The 18,594-nt window shown below is 41.1% G+C and overlaps 1 protein-coding gene across 3 annotated transcripts in view; it reads left to right on the top strand.

Annotated features, from left to right (window-relative positions):
* The window catches only part of arhgef7a (Rho guanine nucleotide exchange factor (GEF) 7a), a 42,754-nt gene that overhangs the window by 12,776 nt on the left and 11,384 nt on the right, over positions 1–18,594 (top strand). For 2 of the 3 annotated variants that reach the window (XM_086265955.1, XM_086265956.1), the window contains 16 exons: positions 3,218–3,302; positions 3,398–3,531; positions 5,117–5,318; positions 7,431–7,519; positions 8,216–8,310; positions 8,504–8,599; positions 8,850–8,972; positions 11,176–11,314; positions 11,401–11,460; positions 11,574–11,720; positions 12,083–12,169; positions 12,282–12,360; positions 12,448–12,587; positions 15,974–16,195; positions 16,343–16,436; positions 16,745–16,834. In XM_086265955.1, coding sequence (XP_086122081.1) covers positions 3,218–3,302; positions 3,398–3,531; positions 5,117–5,318; positions 7,431–7,519; positions 8,216–8,310; positions 8,504–8,599; positions 8,850–8,972; positions 11,176–11,314; positions 11,401–11,460; positions 11,574–11,720; positions 12,083–12,169; positions 12,282–12,360; positions 12,448–12,587; positions 15,974–16,195; positions 16,343–16,436; positions 16,745–16,834 — 1,882 coding nt within the window. Of the gene's footprint in view, positions 1–3,217; positions 3,303–3,397; positions 3,532–5,116; positions 5,319–7,430; positions 7,520–8,215; positions 8,311–8,503; positions 8,600–8,849; positions 8,973–11,175; positions 11,315–11,400; positions 11,461–11,573; positions 11,721–12,082; positions 12,170–12,281; positions 12,361–12,447; positions 12,588–15,973; positions 16,196–16,342; positions 16,437–16,744; positions 16,835–17,262; positions 17,443–18,594 lie in introns of all 3 variants that reach the window. The other variant, XM_086265958.1, reaches the window with a different exon arrangement.

Here is an 18,594-nt window from a genome sequence, read left to right as displayed (position 1 = left end):
CACTGGGTGAATGGGTTAAATGCAGAGGAACTATTTCCCTATGGGGACTAACACGCACACTTTACACTTTACTTTTTTTTTTTACTTTTACTCAGACAGCTCCACTCCTCGTTTGTGATGTCTGGTTTCAAAACACCAATTGGGTAACACTCTCCAGTCAAGGCATCAAAATGGGTGAAGTTACAGTAAAATGGTAAATGGCCTGTATTTATATAGCGCTTTTCTAGTCCCTAAGGACCCCAAAGCGCTTTACATATCCAGTCATCCACCCATTCACACACACATTCACACACTGGTGATGGCAAGCTACATTGTAGCCACAGCCACCCTGGGGCGCACTGACAGAGGCGAGGCTGCCGGACACTGGCGCCACCGGGCCCTCTGACCACCACCAGTAGGCAACGGGTGAAGTGTCTTGCCCAAGGACACAACGACCGAGACTGTCCAAGCCGGGGCTTTGCTCATCTTTTATATACAGTCTGTAGGCTACGCTGATCTGATAAGTTGATTTCGGTTTTATTGTTAAAAATTATCTAACAGTTTTAAGGCACTAAAAGCGAGTGAGATCTTTAAAAAAGGCATGTATCGTGCTATTTAAAGCCTTCAATTTGCTGTAAGCACCATGAATCTGCAAGGCTAAAGTAGCTAATAAGATTTTAAAAACTCTTGTTGGTCTGTAAGCTTGACTTTTTTGTCAGGGGCCTTTTGTCCTGAGTACAGTCTTCATGAACTCAAACACATGATCAGCTGGATTGAGATCAGCTGACTGACTTGGCCAGTGAAGAGTTGTTTGTTGCTGTTTTGCCAAACAGGAAACTGCTTAGCTGCCTTGCCTGTAAGTTTACAGCATCTCTAACGCTGTCCGCCTAATATGAGCGCTTTTGTTTCAGAGTTTTGTTTCGGTGTTGATTTGTTTTCAGTATAATCTACTCGACTCATCCTTCAGTCTCATATTACCCGTAGTATATATGGACCAGGTTGTTCTATCATCCTGTGCAGATAACTGCTCATTTCCTCAGCTGTGACGGTGTGAGAGCAAGTGTATCACTGCTGTAGCGTGCTGAGTCACAGAAGGGTGTTGGACCATTGTTTCAGCCTGCGGGGATCATTACCTGGCTATGATGCTGAGGCTCAGCAGACAAGTCGGAGCTCGTCACGTTAGTCATGTTAATGATCGCCGTGCAAAAATCTTAAATATACATAACTCGTCATGTTTCACCGTGAAGCAAAAGCTGTTGTTTAAACTGAAGAAGAAATCTTAAGGGTCTAAAACTGAATCTTAAGATGTTAGAGAAGTGGCAGCGAGTCTTGTAGCTTTTAATCACAAGCACACAAACACCTACATACTCTGTGTTCCACACCACTCACTCAAACAGTCATCCACATTTTCCCTGAGGACATGTCTACGATCAGAGCGGAAGATGAAAGAGACTTGTATCTCACAGTCGCTCATCCTCTGTGCTACCGAAGTGAGAGTAACTAATCACTTGGAGGCACTGCACAGGAAGAGATAGCCTAAGTCATCAACAGAGATACAGTCACTGCCATTCATACTAGAGAGGCCAGTGTCAGGGTGGTGGTGGGACAGACAGTGCTTTTTGTTGTTGTTGTCACGAAATTCCATGAAAAGAGCCAAATAAGGGATACTTATCACATCAGTCTTCTGATTCTTCTGCTCACGTTCATTCTGTTTCATTTACATCTGTATTTCCTTGAAATTACCAGATTGAATAAAGGATGTATTACAAAAGAGGTCAAAGACGTATTCAGTTCATGTCATTTTCCAAAACGGTTAGATGCTCTAGTTTTTTAGTAAACGTCACTCACACAGTAGACTTCACACTAGCCTGAGGAATTCTGATTGAAAATGTTGTAAACAACATTATGTTCCCTGCGTATGTATATTAAATGCAAGGTCTGCAGTTTCTGTCACTTAAGGCGTTTTCACAAATGTACTGCAGCCCACACATTAAGGAGTTGATGTACGAAAACGCACTGATCAAAATGAAAGGATGTGACACTGCAGCGGTTAGCATCATATCCTCACAGAGACGGTTGTGGGTTCAAATCCCCCAGCTGACTGAAGCCTTGCTCGGTGGAGTTTGCGTTTTCTCTCAGCCTACCTGAGTTCTCTCTGGGTACTCAGGCTTCCTCCCGAAGGTTAAAGACAAGCAAAGTAGGTTAACTGGTGATTCTAAATAGGCCATAGATGTGAATGTCAATGGCTGTCTGTCTCTATGTGTTCGCCCTGTGACGAACTAGCAGCCTCTCCTGGCTCTTAGCCACTGAGCTGGGAGAGCTTCCAGCCCACCCGTGACCCTGAAGGGAAACAACAGTTAAGAATAATGATGGCTGGAATGGATGAAAATGAAAAAAATAATTCTATATAAAGAAAATTATTATTATCTTTTTGTGATTTTTGCTAACAATAATAAAAATACACATATTAGCTATTTGGCGATGTTGGTGTCTGCATTTATAACAGCTGATAAGATAATAATTACACCTCATACACTCCCCTTCTGGTTGTCTGTCTATGTATGATCCCCTGGCACTACAGCTTGTTTGTTCTCGTTTTTCTGTCCCACCCAGCTTCCCTTTTTCAATTCATTGACTTCTCATTACGGTTAGTAGATGGGGATCTGCTCAGGAGCCACCACCAGTCCCCAAATTGCGGCTTCAATTCATGCTTACGCCATCTGCCATTATCTACTAGGAATGCTGTCCAACCTAATTGAGGATGTGGTCCCAGCTAGTGAAATGACAATCTAAAAAAAAGTAAAGAGATGTGAGAAACACCCTTCAGCTATGTAATGAGTGCTGTCGTTGCATAGTTTATCCACCAGAGGGCACTCTGCTAAAACGAGCCGAGTTAGGCAGAACTGTTTTAACAGTAGAACAAGTTTATTGTTTATACAGCATTGATATATCATCTTACTAAGGACTCATAACTAGTCATGTTAGGGAAATATGCTTTATCTCTTTTAAGATAAAAAAGTTTTAACTCGCCAAATAATGGCCTCTGTGTTACTCTGTATCCTGTATGGTTTGGCTTCTAATAATGAAAAATCATCAATATTTGAGTTTTATCCTCTCTGTGTTTTGCAATAGTGTTTGTTATGTACATTATTCAGCTGACTGTTACTGACTGATTGCTCGGTGTTGTCATCGCTGCGGCCGACTGTCAGGCTCATGTTCTTTTGTCTCTCACCCGTAGCCATTCGAGGCCAGTGACCTGCTGCTGGGACTGAACTTCTCCAAAGTGCTCAGCAGTTTGGTTACTCTGAATAAAGTGACTGCAGGTCAGTTAAAAATGTGCAGTGTGTGTGTGTGAGAGTGTCATTATGGACGTGGGAGTAGTCATGAGGCTGATTTATATTTCCCCGCTCTTGCGCAGATATCGGTGTGGGCAGCGATTCGGTGTGCGCCCGACACTCTTCAGCCCACCGCATCAAGTCGTTCGAGTCGCTGTCCTCTCAGGCTTCACTGGCCCGATCCTCCAAGCTGCTGCAGAACCAGTTTCGCAGCCTGGTAAGGTCAACATGTGCTTCTGACCCGTATTGACGCAGATTTGGTGGATATGTGTCAAAGGCATATGTTATTTATCATTACAGCTCTAACACTCTAGAGAACATAAATAAAACACTTAACATTGAACTTCTGATGTGTCACAAACAGTCTGTTCTTATTCTTTTTTTCTGCTCACTGGTTTCTGGTCCAGACACATGACTCCAGTATTACATGCTGCCATTTTGAAAAGTGCTTTTATAGTGCCTGAGCAGAGTTTGCTGCAGGCAAATGACTCAGGGGTAGATGGAGGCAGCAGCAAATTTGCATGTCATCCTCATACACGGAAAGAGGCGTACAGTTACACCTAAGCCATTTTAAAGCATAAAGGGAACATAGTCCTGGAAGAAAAATCTAGTCTAAAAAGTATTTGATGATGATAATGATGATGATGAATAGAGAAGTTTTTGGGGATTTGATCTAGGGCTGTGCAATATGACCAAAATCTCATATCCCGATATAAGACATCTATTGTCCGATAGCGATATAAATCACAAAAATTTAACATTTTCTGTAAATTCTGTGAATCTCAGGCAGCTCGACTTGCGTGAAGTGTTTCCAGCTGCGCGTCATGTACCTGGAGTCGAGTGTTTTAACAGATGCATGAAACTATACATTTTTAGACATAAGTTGTAACGGCCGCCGTTTTCTTTGTGAGTATTTATTACACGGCGTGCTGCGGGGAAAAGCCTGTTCTAACGTTTGAGTCTAAGGTTTATTTTTTAGCACCTGGCGGCTTTTTTTTTGCTTCTCATCCGTAAAGACTCTGCATCCTCTTTCACGTGATTCAGTTTATTTTGAAAAGTCTCAACAGGATCTTGAGCTTTATGGTGAAAGGTTTGTGTGGAAAATAAACAAGCGGACACGAGATGGTTTTAACATCGTTGTTGCTAACGACGATGCATAAAAACAGGTGCTTGTCTGTCTGTAGTGTGGTTATATTAAATATAAGAGAAAGAGAGAACTTTAAGAAATTAATATAGCCACTACAGTGACCATCAAAACCATGAAAAAATATTGCCGTAAACAGTTTATTTTGCGACACCACGAAACAAACGGTACTGTAAAATGAAACGATAGACGTTTTTATATCGTCATCCGAAATATATCGTTATATCGAACAGCCCTAATTTGATCAGTGCCAGGAGAGTAGCCTTTATAATGAAGTTCATCATCCGAGGTATGGCAAATCACAGAAGCTTTCTTTTTTTAGACACTTGTTCAGCAAGTGTCTAAATTTTATGTCAGAAATTTCTAAGAAGTAGGAAACTTAATGAACAGAAATTATCACCAGAACTGTAGAAGTTTCAGGTTTCTACTGCAGGAACTGTCTCTTACTGAAATCCATCATTTTGCACCAGTTCAGGTCAGCCTGTCTGTCACAACATATTAATAGCAATAATCAGTTTATCACATTTTAGTTAAATCAGAGCAAAGACTTCAATAGTTATAGATGGTAAGATTTGCTGTATAGTAGTGGTTACAAATGCTATTTCCATTTCCGTTGGCTTCTCCTCCTCCTTGCTGACGCTCCCGCCTCTTTCACCAGGACATGTCAGAGAACAGCGGACAGCAGCTGCTGGTCAAGGCACGTTTCAACTTCCAGCAGACCAACGAGGATGAGCTCACCTTTGCTAAGGGCGATTTCATCAGCGTGACTCGTCAGGAGGAGGGCGGCTGGTGGGAAGGGATGCTTAATGGCAAGACTGGCTGGTTTCCTAGCAACTATGTGCGTGAGGTCAAGGGCTCCGGTAAGTACCTCGGCTAACCTGATGAGTGATTAACAGGGTCTGATTAAGAATTTATGGGAGACGCAGAACTTCCTGATGTGCTTTTAATAACTAACTGGTTGAATTTCTGAAACAAATTTCACATTTAGAGACACTCATGCTATTTCCAAAATTGGACTCACTAGACCAAGATATTAATACCTTAGTGTAGTGATTCATCACACTGTGTTTGTTGCAACATAAAAAATTGGCAGTTGCATCCTTCAGTCCACGTATTTCTAAATAAATCTCCTGCCCCTGCATACCTTTGTGGAAAATAGTATACTAAAGAGAAATCTCTGTCACGCTAACCATTTGCACGGCTTCACAGCTGCCTTTGTCACCATCTTTCCACCCGATGCCGTGACAGTAATGTAGTGCCACATCTGCTGCAGTCTTTTGTTTTTCCCGCTTGTGTCGAGATGCCAGTGACACAGCGCTGCCACTGTGAAGATGTTTTCGAGTAACACAAGATGTGCTTTCTCTGCATGAAGGGTTCATTTTAACAAGCTAAAACTGTGGTTCGGAAACTTGAGGCCAAGAGAAGTGCACCGTGTCTCGTATTTCGAATATTTTAACCTTGGTGGGAGTTTAAATGACTCTGCTTGCACTGTGACCCAAAACATGGCGGTTAATTGGCTTGGGTTGTTTTCTTTATTTACGTAAGGAATAAATAAATGTATGCCCAATGGTTTCTGTATAAACAATTTATATTTTTAGTGGTATCCAGATGGCCTGGTCAGAGTATTTCAAAAACTGCTGATCTACTGGGATTTTCCCACACAACCATCTCTTGGGTTTACAGAGAATGGTTTGTAAAAGAAAATGTCCAGTCAGCGACAGTTCTTTCGGAGAAAATGTCTTGTTGATGCCACACTTTAGAGGAGCATCTTTCAAGCTGATACCAAGGCAACAATAACTCAAATAACCACATGTTACAACCGAGGATAACGGTAACATTTCACAACATATCAAACATTATAGCAAATGGGCTACAGCAGCAGAAGACCACATTGGGTGCCACTATTGTCAGCTACGAACAGGAAACTGAGGCTACAATTCACACATGCTGAAAACTGCAACATAAGATTAGAGAAATGTTGCGTGGTCAGATGAGTCTCGATTTCTGCTGCTAAATTCAGATGATGAGGACAAAAAAAAGCATGAAACCATAGATCCATCCTGCCTTGTATCAATGTTTCAGGCTGCTGATGGTGTAGCGATGGGGGCAATTTTTCCTAGGCACGGTTAGTTGAGTGTAATTTAATTTAAACACTACAGGCTAACCGACTATTGTTGCTGACAGTATGCATCCTGGCAGCACGGTGGCACGGTGGTTAGCACTGTTACTGCACAGCAAGAAGGTCCTGAGTTCAATTCCACCATCAGGCCGGGATCTTTCTGTGTGGAGTTTGCATGTTCTCCCCGTGTTTGCGTGGTTCTCTCCGGGTACTCCGGCTTCCTCCCACCGTCCAAAGACATGCAGTTTGTGGGGATAGGTTAATTGGATAATCCAAATTGCCACTAGGTGTGAATGTGAGTGTGAATGGTTGTCTGTCCCTGTGTGTTGGCCCTGCGACAGACTGGCGACCTGTCCAGGGTGTACCCTGCCTTTCGCCCTATGACAGCTGGGATAGGCTCCAGCGCCCCCCGCGACCCTGAAAAGGATAAGCGAATGGATGGAATGGATGGAAGTATGCATCCATCCTTGTATGATTATGATGTGCACATCTCCTCGTGGCTGCTTTTCAGCAGGATAACGTGCCATATGGCGAGGCTCAAATCAGCTTAAACTGGTTTCTTAAATATAACGGTGAGTTCACTGTACTCAAAGGCTACAGTTAGAATCTACAGCAACTGTGATGATTCCAGCACTTTGAATCTGAGCCACGAAGAATTAAGGCACTTCTGAATGGATAAGGGGGTCCAACCTAGTGCTGTGACGGTGTACTTAATAAAGTGTGCAGTGATTTATAAACTGTGGGTAGACAAACTGGCTTGTTGATGTGGTTTGTGTAATATTGAATTCAAAATAGCTTGAGGGTCAGTGTATACTTGCATCAATCACATCATTTGTTTCCCTTCTGATCGCAGACAAACAAGTGTCCCCCAAGTCTGGCACCCTTAAGAGCCCACCTAAAGGCTTTGACACATCTGCAATCAGCAAGACGTACTATAATTTGGTAAGCAAGCAACTTAACAGTTTTTTTTTTTTGCTTTCTCCTGTTAGTATTATTTTCCTCCATGCACCTCTGTGGTTACTATCTTTGGCTTTTCTTGTTTCACGTCTTCCTGTTTTTGTGTGGGTCTTTGCTTTTTTTCCTTCTGTTAATGACCTTCACTGAAAGAAGCTGTCCTCTCAGTTATTTTGCCTTACATGATGGGCAAAATTGTTTTATCACACTGCATCTTTATCACATAGTAGCTACTCTGTGTATGGTTATCTGTATATGTGGGTCTTTTGGCTGATTATGTACAACCGACTGCATTAAATGAATATTTTAAAAAAAAATACTGATTTTATTAAAAAAAAAACTGCCCCTTATTGGAGTTATAAATATTTTGCATTGTAATCCATTTTTAAATGTAATGCTGGAGGTCAGCACTGAACCCAAAGCTATGTTTTTATTCATTTATTTATTGTTGAAGATCAAATTATGTATGCATCTTCTGTTCTTGTGTTATTAATTACCTTGACAGAAATTGTGAAAATAATTGATACACTGTGTATTTACATCCACATTTTAATCTTGTATTTTGGTGTGCACTAGAAAGCAATCAAATAAATATTTAACAGAATGAGTGTTATAGCCGTTCTGAATGACTATAACAAGTCTGTTATTATAGATAATAATTTAATTTCTCTGCTTTATTTTTAGGTGTTACAGAACATTTTAGAAACAGAGACTGAATATTCCAAGGACCTTCAGAGTCTCCTGATGAACTACCTGCGACCTCTTCAGAATATTGAAAAGTATGACTCACTTAGACATAATGCGACATAACATGCAGTTCTTTTGAAATGTATAAAATTCACGTGAATTGTTTGTTTTTGTTTTTTTGCATAATCTAAAGGACTAAGTGGGCAGAAGTCCTTGGCTTACTTGTACGTGTTACTGAATAATTTTTTTTTACCAATCTCCGTACTTCATCACTTTTTCTTCCAGACTGAGCAGCTCAGATGTGGCTCTGATTCTGGGAAACCTGGAAGAGATCAGCACCTTCCAGCAGATGCTCGTCCAATCACTGGAGGAGTGCACCAAGTTAGTCCCTCCCAGCACACACAGCCCCACTGCAGCAGCATCTTCACTGTTTCTCAAGACACAGAAGGACATCTAGTGTTGGGCTGCATGTACTACAGGGATATTGGGCTAGACTGTACTTAGACTATGGAAATTTACGGAATTACACTGCATATGTGCATATTGCCTCTTCTTAGTGTGGGAGAGTTAATATAGGTGTATTTTGACCTTCTGCGATCCTATTTTTTATTTTTGTTTTTTATCTGTTTAGGCTTCCAGAAAGCCAACAAAGGGTGGGCAGCTTCTTCCTCAAGCACATGCCACAGATGAAGGCTCTCTATGTTGGTTACTGCTCGAACCATCCCTCTGCAGTTAATGTACTCACCCAATACAGGTATGCTCATATCAGCTGTATTTAGTATCATTAAACAGTGACGTCGGCCTTTCCCACACGTGGCACAGCAGGTCGTACAAATGACCGTGTTAACAAATCTTGTTGACGTTAAATTTGGTCTTAGCTTCCTCTTGTTTAGGCTTGTCACTGTCATCATCACTGTCCAGTCGATATTCCATTGTTACACACACTGCTGTTGAGGTGTTTTTTTTTTTAATTTAATGTATTTGCAGTAGTAAATTACAGACGGGACATCGTAAGAGGCTTAAGGTGGGGCACACTGAACCATTAAGTTTGTGAGATGGCTTAATTTCACCTGATGCATGTCAGCTAGTTATTAAAACAAGTGACCAGAAGATAGCCATTAGCAAAGTAAGTAGATCCAAGAACAACAAGAATGACCACACAGGTAACAGTTTAATGCTCCATCAGTGTTTGGACAGATTGTGCTTTAACAGAAGAGGAAGTGCAGTATTCTCTTTCACTCATGTGTCTGACGCATTAGCACAAACTCTATCTGGAGGTGATAGGCTGAATGTAAATTTTGCTCAGCAGTCTTAGTAACATGAAATTTAAAGGAGCTGCGAGGACCTCTAGAGGACAGAAAATTGAGAGAGATTATCTCGAGTGAGCTGTAGAAGCTCACCTGAGTCGCATCTGAAATATGAAGTTTGTCAGCCTTGTAGATACTTATTGAATTATCCGTCATTCTAAACGTGTCCATAGGCTTTCTAACGTTACTGCCTGGATGGATTGTAACAAATGCTGTCCATATGGAGGTGCTGAAAAGGCAGTGTGTTATTTATCATTTTACCCCTCAGCCTGAGAGCCTGATGGATGTAATGTCGTTACATGAACACAATAACTCGAATGAGGCGATATAGGATATCAAATTGATATCATAGGTGCGTCTATTAAAAAACCCTTGAACAAATTTGAAACTCAGTGACTTCGACCTCAAAGTGTAGGTAAGAGGTCAGGTTTTCTAAAAACAAATCTTGTGAATGTGATAACTCACTAAGGATTTTCAAATTTATACCATATGAGACAAATGGGTAGCAATTTAAAAAACAAAATACGGACTTTATAAAGTGGGCAGCACTGTTGCCTCACTGCAAGAAGGTTCTGAGTTTGACTCCACCATCTGGTCGGGGCTTTCAGGGTATAGCTTGCATGTTCTCCCTGTGTCCGTGTCTGGGAGGGGTTCTCTCTGGGTGGGTTCTCGTAGTCATTCAGGTAGTGGGGTTAGGTTAATTGATGAATCTTATTTTGCCTGTGAGTGCAAGTGATTGTCTGTATATGGTCTCTCTGTGTTAGCCCTGTGTCAGCTTGGCAACCTGTCCAGGGTGTACAGGTAGCTATGAGAGGTGGGTTTTTTAAAACTGGGTTTTCAATTTTTTTATAAAAATGTGTTTTTAGCCTTTTGAAAGTGGAGGACTGTGTATAAAAAAAGCTAAAAGCAATTCACATATTGACACATTGTTTTATGTTTGATGAAGTCCTCTGTGGTAGTGAACAGAGGCAATATTACCAAAAAAGTATCTTTGTTCAACAAATTATGGCTCTAAGTGAACATCTCACGTTGGGCTTTAAGTCACAGTGAGAGGAATAGTCAAGATTTTCTGACATTCTTACAGAGCATTGATGAATTCATTTCAATTTAATTTTATTTATACAGCGCCAAATCACAACAACAGTCGCCTCAAGGCGCTTTATATTGTAAGGTAGACTCTACAATAATACACACAGAGAAAAACCCAACAATCATATGACCCCCTATGAGCAAGCACTTTGGCGACAGTGGGAAGGAAAAACTCCCTTTTAACAGGAAGAAACCAGAACCAGACTCAGGGAGGGGCGGCCATCTGCTGTGACCGGTTGGGGTGAGAGAAGGAAGACGGAATAAAAGACAAGCTGTGGAAGTAAGCCAGAGATTAATAGTCAGTCAGATTAGTCAGATTTTTAAAAAAACAATGTGCAGATTGATTGAAATAATAGGTCTAGCTGCCTCCATAAGCCTCCTTATGAAGGTAACAGGAGTGAGCAGCACAATCAGAATGCCAATTAGGATGGTTTGACCTTCAGTGGTTCTTAAAACTATTAAATAACTAACAAAGCCAACTTATGTGTTGCGTGCAGACCCTGTGATGATGCTGTTTGTGGTGTAGCTTAAATGTTTTGTTTGTCTTTGGTTCTCTTGCAGTGATGTATTGGGAGATTTTATGGAAGGGCGCGGTGCTGTCAGTCCCGGGATCCTCACCCTGACCACAGGCCTCAGTAAACCCTTTATGAGGCTGGACAAATACCCCACACTACTTAAAGAGCTCGAGAGACACATGGAGGTGTGTGTGTCACTGGATAGCCATTTTTCTTCAGCTCCTGTGTTTAGCTTTTTTTGTTAAATGTACAACGTGCCTGCCCTTTTTAGGAGAATCACCCAGACAGACCAGACATCCAGAAGTGCATGTCGTCTTTCAAAAGTCTGTCGGTAAGCTGAACTCGCTTCCTCTCCAGACAGACACAACACGTAACCAGACTTTCTATGAAATGAAGTGGTTTAAGAAAAGATTTTGAAACAGCCGTCTGTCTCTTTCACGCCAGGCTCAGTGCCAGGAGGTGCGGAAACGAAAGGAGCTGGAGCTGCAGATTCTTACAGAATCCATCCGGCTGTGGGAGGGGGATGACATCAAAACCTTAGGCTCTGTGATCTACATGAGCCAGGTCTTGGTCCAGAGTCAGCTGTCAGAGGTATTTATTTGGCTCCTTCATCTATACTTCGCTCTGCTATAAACTGCTGCAATATTCGCTTCCTGTAAATATAATATTAAAGTGCATAAATTGTAGTCTTTTGTACACATAGTACAAATAGTTAGTTCAATGCAAAGAGTCAAAATAATTACTGTTAAAGTTCAAGTTAGTGGTAAAGAAATGTGTCCCAAAACTCGCAAAATTTAAATTAAAGCTAAAAACAGTTACTGTTTATACCTGCCTAACCTTTGCTGCTGCAGCCATTTGTTCATCTGTAGACTTTGAAGTGGGCTATACAAGCTAAAGGCATCCTATTTGTACAAAGAAATGCTTACTCATACTCTCTACACTTTCTGCTTTAGGAGAAAAATGAGCGTTACCTCATGCTCTTCCCCCACATCCTCCTCATGCTGTCTGCCAGCCCCAGGATGAGTGGCTTCATATTCCAGGTCAGTAGTCTCATTTATTTATATATATATAAAATAAATTTAAAAAAAATTATTTGTTTGTTTTATTTTTTCTTGCATGTCATGTGTATGATGTGGTTATTTCACTCTCCAGGGAAAACTGCCCCTGGCAGGCATGACAGTAACCAAACTAGAAGATTGCGAAGCCCATAGAAATGCTTTCGAGCTCAATGGTAAGGGCACGTTTTACAAGCAAGATGTTGACTCATTCCTGTGGATTTTTATTAACACTTTAAACAATACTGTCCCTGTTCCTGCAGGCACAATGTTTGACCGTCTCCTGGTGATATGCACCAACCAGCAGGACCTGCAGGACTGGGTGGAACACCTGACCAGACAAATCAAACACACTGCAGCCACAGCGCCCAGCCACAAACCACTCACTGTTCCCTGCCACACGGTCAGAACTCAGTGATTAACATACCCACATGTAGATCATTTTCTTTCTATTCATTGAAACCCAGAATATATTGATTTCTCACTGACTGTGACCCTTTAATTACAGTGCATTATACATATAATCACCTCAAATGATGATGCAAACCCACGTGAAGTGGCTGATTACTTTTACTGGAATTGACCACAATACACAATTGCATTTACTGAAATTAACTTTAAAAATGCATAATATTTAGCATTTATCCTTAGAAAGAACAAATTGATATAATTCTATTTTTGGTGTACCCCTGTGCATGTTGGTGACACCACTGTGAAATGAGTTAAATGCCATACATAGGGCTGTGTCACAGATGTATGTAGTGGAGTTTTAGCATGTCCAACCAGGAGTAGATCTCTGGACACTCAATATGGAAGCGTGATATACCATATCTGGTTCAAATATGAATATGAAGCTGCCAAACAGGAGGGAAAGAACTTTCTACACACTTTCTGCAGAGAAGCTTTGTGGATGTAGTAAAGGAGAGGACATGCAGAGGGTTGTTGTGACAGAAGAGGATGCTAGGGATAAGGTGAGGTGAATGCAGGTGATGAACTGTGGTGACCCCTCACAAAATAAGACGCTGCAAACATTTAGTTTTCTTGAAGGAGGCATTTTGTGTCTTAAGTTTTTGCCCACAATCAACCGAACATTTATTCGTGACATTTTTCAGTCCGCAGTGCTCAGTCCAGTATGAATTACACATTTCCTGCTCAGTTGTTTGGTGTCATGATTATTTAATTGTGACCGCAGTAACCATGTTTATGCCCACCCCTCTTTAGTTAATTTCTCCAGGTTCCTAAGGTTTGAGGGGTTCCTTCCCATGACCTGTAACTCTGTCAACAAACTCTCAGTAGTGTTCAGGCCGAAGCTCTGGGTGTGTCACTCCAAATCCATTTTTTTGTCATTTCTTGAATAATTTGGCTCTGTGTTTTGAATCGTTATCTTATTGGAAGGTTCATTGCTGCTCAAGTCCAAGTTTTTCGGTAGCCTGGCTTATGCTTTCATTGAGAATCTAGATATAATAGTCCTATTTCATGACTCCACCAACTTTTACAAGGTTTCCAGGCCCATTTGCTGAAAAACAAAGACCAGTGCATTATACTCACACCTCAGCGTTTGACTGCTGGGAATGTATTTTTGGGTTGAACACTTCACCTTTCTTTCACCACTCCTCTGCTCCCGAAGAGCAGTGTCTGTTTTGAAATCGGTTTTCTGTAGGTTCGCCTTGGTTGCGACATGTGGGTTACTGTTGGCCTCACGTAACACTTTTCTTGTGAGAAGGGGCATCATCTTGGGTTTACTATTTCTTTGGACCTTGACTGTGTGGAATTATACCTATTACTGATCTTTTTAGGCTGTGGCTGCAGGCATCTGCAATAGCTTGGTCATAGCCTTTGTAGCCCACGCCATCCTTTTGAACTCTCACAATGTGTGACCTGAGGTCCTTCACTTATTCATCTGCTTCTGACCGTGACCTGATTGTTCTTTTTTAATCAACTCCCCTCAATTTATAACCCCTAGAAATTTTCTGAAAATCAACATGGCTTGCATTTATTGTAGGGCTGAACGATTATGGAAAATAATCTAATTGCGATTTTTTGCCCCAATATTGCGATTGCGATGCGATATGCGATTATTTTTTAAGGTATTTGTCTTCTGTATTATTAAACAAAGACAAGCAATACATCATATAGTATGGCCAATACTATATTACATTAATTTTAAACTGTTCTTTCCTGGAAGACAGACCTCTGTTATGATGACATGAGGTGATGCATGAATTGATGACTGACATTTTTATTTAACTTCTTCAATCACAACAGTATATTTGAACATACACAATAGTTTATTTTTAGCTTACAAACATCTGAGCATAAAGTGCTGACAAGGAACCCTGGTGTAAACATTAAAATGAAAGTGAGTACAATGTGCAGATTGCAGAAATATACATAAACAAAATCAGTGGCTTTACCACACTCAGTTTTTCGACATCTGTGAACTACTAGACAGTCATTCAATTAAAAAATAATATTAAATAAATAAAACTAATAAATAAAAAATACACACATCTTACTGATCTCTGCAGTCAGTAACATTACACATAAAGTGCAAACATAATAGCAATTGTATAAACACACACACAAACACGCCTTTAAAGTTTAAAGGCGTGAAATTGGACGGTCTAGCCTTCTGAATCAGAAGGCTAGTTCTGATTAGCGTCACCGCTGTCTCAGTGGAGTTTAATAAACTTGGCCGTCTGCTTCTTGCTATCTAAAATATAACCAGACACTGGTGTAAATTCTCAACTGTCTCATACTTCTGTTTAATAAGTTTTCTGTTTGACGTTTAGTCAGCTGTGTGAAAACCAAGGAGGAACCCACCCGGGGGATTAATAAAGTTTTATTTTATCTAATCTAATAACTTTAATCTCAGCCAAACCGATTTACTCACGAACAAACAAAACACTGAAAAAAGCCCAACAATAACATTTTTAGGTTGTCTAAGTGACTTATATATTACGTTTAACCCGAGCAGCGAAACTCCGCGGTGATCTGAAAATGATGTGCCGGGAGTTGTGCCGTTCTCGGCCGCATCAGTAACCCTCGAGCTCCCGGCTAGCTGTCGAGCTGGTGGGTAGCAGACGCCTCTGAAAACGTCGAAGCACTTTTGCAAATATGGGATATCTTGATAAACCGAGCAGATATTTGATGTTTACACAACTACTTTCTCGCCTGAAAATATGTTAAAAGTTTATTTTGTGACCCAGAAAGATTAGTATGAGTAATTTTAAAACTTAGTAGCGGCCGCCATTGCTGGAAACTGGAGTTTGGCTGGGCCGCGCTATGAATTCTGGGATATGGTAGTAATTTGGACAGCCTTCGGCGCATCGCTGTGACGTAATCGGTCTACAAATGCGGCCTCAGGAGGATGCAGCCCATGAATTGTATAATATAATCGCAGTATAATCGCAGCCTTTGCAGTTAGAAAATTGCACTTGATCATGTCGCGATATTATCGCAAATGCGATATATCGTTCAGCCCTAATTTATTGCCTCACATTATAGAAACATCTGGAACGCCCTGGGTGTCCTGCACTGTAAACAATTGTCTTGATAGATACTGAGGCATGTGAAGATAATTTGGAACAGGGGTAAAAATTAAACATTAGTATTTTTATTGCTTTTTGTTGTGATGCTTGTTTGCTATTCTCATGTATGAAACAGCAAAAACACCTTTTTGTAAGCGCCAAACAAATGAAGAGTAAATCCGTACAGTTATTGTTCTTCTTTGCAAGCTACATATTCATTGTATAATTCACTCACTTTGTTGCTTCTCGTCCCCCTCAGCTCCCATCTCACCCTCTCACCCCATCCCGACATGGTGAGAACAGGGCCTTGACAGTGGCTCCTACCTACCACACCCTGCCTCACCCATCCTCCCATGGGACACCTCACAACACCATGATGTGGGGCCCACTGGAACCACCAAATACCCCCAAACCATGGAGCCTGAGCTGCCTGCGACCTGCACCCCCACTACGGCCCTCTGCCGCCCTCTGTTACAAGGAGGTAAACCTGATTTACGTTGCTTATGTTAAAACTATATAATCCTAATGCTAAGAAACTGTATGTGCTAGTGAAATGAATAATGATCCTTTTTTAAAAATTAATATAGCCTGTTTATAAAGTATTCTACCGTTTGCCCTTCATGTGCAGGATCTTAGTAAAAGTCCTAAGAGTGTGAAGAAACTTCTTCCCAAGCGCAAACCCGAGCGGAAACAGTCTGAAGAGGAATTTGCCTTGAGGAAGAGTATGTGTAAAGTCTTTTATTTTCATATGCTTAGTCTTTTTTGCCTCCATAAAAAGTAATAGTATGACATTTAAGAAATGGCTGAATTGCTGCCTGACTCTACGGAAAACTGCATATTGTTGTGTATACCTCCTTTTCCTTATAGATTAAACAGTGCTGCTAAACTAATAGCTTGTTCTCTCCCTACATTTTACTCACTAGACGGCTAACAAAGCGGTATCAGTCTTCCTATTTCTTTCATAGTGAGAGAACAAAGACATTAGCATGTGAATTAAATGTGCTTTTTCCTGGCACCGTCTCTTTCTCAGGCACAGCTGCTCTGGAAGAAGACGCCCAAATCCTGAAAGTTATCGAGGCATACTGCACCAGCGCCAAAACCAGGCAGACTCTTAACTCTAGTAAGAAAAAAACAAACTCTTACCCGTCCAGATATACAAACGAAAGAAGAGAGGTTCATACTGGATCTTGCTCTCTTTGTAGCAGCTGCATCTGTATTCTGTACTCAGTGCCTTTCTTTAACTTTATTCTGTACTGACCCCTCTAACAGTATCTCTTCTTCTTCCTGTTTCTCCTCCATTCCTTTACTTTTGGCATTATTTTCCTTGAGTTTATCCTTTCCTCATCTTTTATTTGATGCTTTTCTATAATTTTATCCATCGTCTCATCCTGCATCTTCCATTGGTTTTATGATTTGCCATTTGTTGCGTGTTTGCGTATGCTTCCTCCTTCCTCCCTCCCTCCCTGTGCCGTCACTCGTCTTTCCTCGACCACCATTTCCTCCTCCTGCATTCGCAACATCACTCTCAACCCCGCCCACTCCACCCAGCCTGGCAGGGCACCGACCTGATGCACAACCACGTGCTGGCCGACGTGGACCAGTCCTGCGTGGATTCGCCGGGCCGCCGTAGCAGCGTGTCCCGGCCAGAACTGACCTCTGACCTTTCAGAGGACTCAGACTATGACTCCATCTGGACCACGCACAGTTACAGAATGGGCTCAGTGCCACGCAAGAGCTGCATCTCTCACCAGAACTGAAGACCGTACAGTACTGCCAAGCTGTGCTGTGAAGTGAAGTACAGCCTGCTTACCTCTTTTCTCTTCAATGTGTTTGAAAAAAAAAGATTTTTTTAATTTATCTATTTATTTTCTATTATGATTTTTCAATTTTTTTGTTAATTTATTTGTTTTATTTATTTTTCGACAGTTTGTTTGAAGAGGTTTCAGGCATCTCCCTGTTGCCTTTGCCATTTCCCCTTTTATGTGCCTCCTCTCTTTCTGTAGTTGTCATGCAGTAGGTGTTTGATAATTTATTGTTAATTTATCTTGAATGTGACCACTCCCCTGGTTTGAACATAAATGGGGTAAGCTCTCAGGAGAGAGTACAGGGATTTCAGAGTGGAATATGTGGGAGGGAGACCCAGGGGTGGGAGAAGTGGGGACTGAGCTTTTCCTGTCTGATATTCAGATGTATTTCAGGAACGACTGTATTCTATTTACCATGTACTACTCCTCTCCAGTATGTGTTTCTAGAGTATGTATGCTGAAACATAGCACAGATGCTACACAGGTACAGGCACATATCCCCCTGCTGTCTGAAAATATGACGGAATGCAAATGCAATATCCAAATTATCGACGTTTAATAGAATTTTCAGAACATGAAGTTATACCCGTGTTGCAAACCCGTGACAGCATGAAATTTAACATTCCAGATAGCTTTTGTGTGTTCAGTCCAAACTGAATATTCAGTGGTTTAATTAAATATTCAGCGCCTAATAGTTTGTCAAATTCAGTCCAATTTTTTTGTCCTTTGTCCATAGCTGCTACAGAAAGAGAAGATTATCACTTCACTCTCTGAGTAAGGTGTTACTAATTTGATTAAAGTCGTTCTACCAAGACTGATAAATAATAAGGTTCTGACCGTCTAAATGACCAAAAAACTCAATTTCAGACTTGCCTATAGTAGTATGCAGATGTACAGATAGTTTTAGTACGTCTCTTGTGACCATTGCAAATATAATTCTAGCTCTTTGGTATCAGGTGGGGGGGACAGACTATCTGCAGGACTACATACCACCGCTGGCATTAAGTAATTGGACATAATTTGTTTTCCTTTGATTTTTTTTTTTAAGCGAAGAAGTGACTTTTATTACTATTCC

This window comes from Aulonocara sp. 'chitande type north' Nkhata Bay, linkage group LG16 (assembly GCF_057382095.1).
Source record: "Aulonocara sp. 'chitande type north' Nkhata Bay isolate Kocher_YH1m ecotype deep benthic linkage group LG16, A_spYH_male_GT1.1, whole genome shotgun sequence".
NCBI classification, from domain to species: Eukaryota; Metazoa; Chordata; class Actinopteri; order Cichliformes; family Cichlidae; genus Aulonocara; species Aulonocara sp. 'chitande type north' Nkhata Bay.
This window is presented reverse-complemented; position numbering and strand designations above follow the sequence as displayed.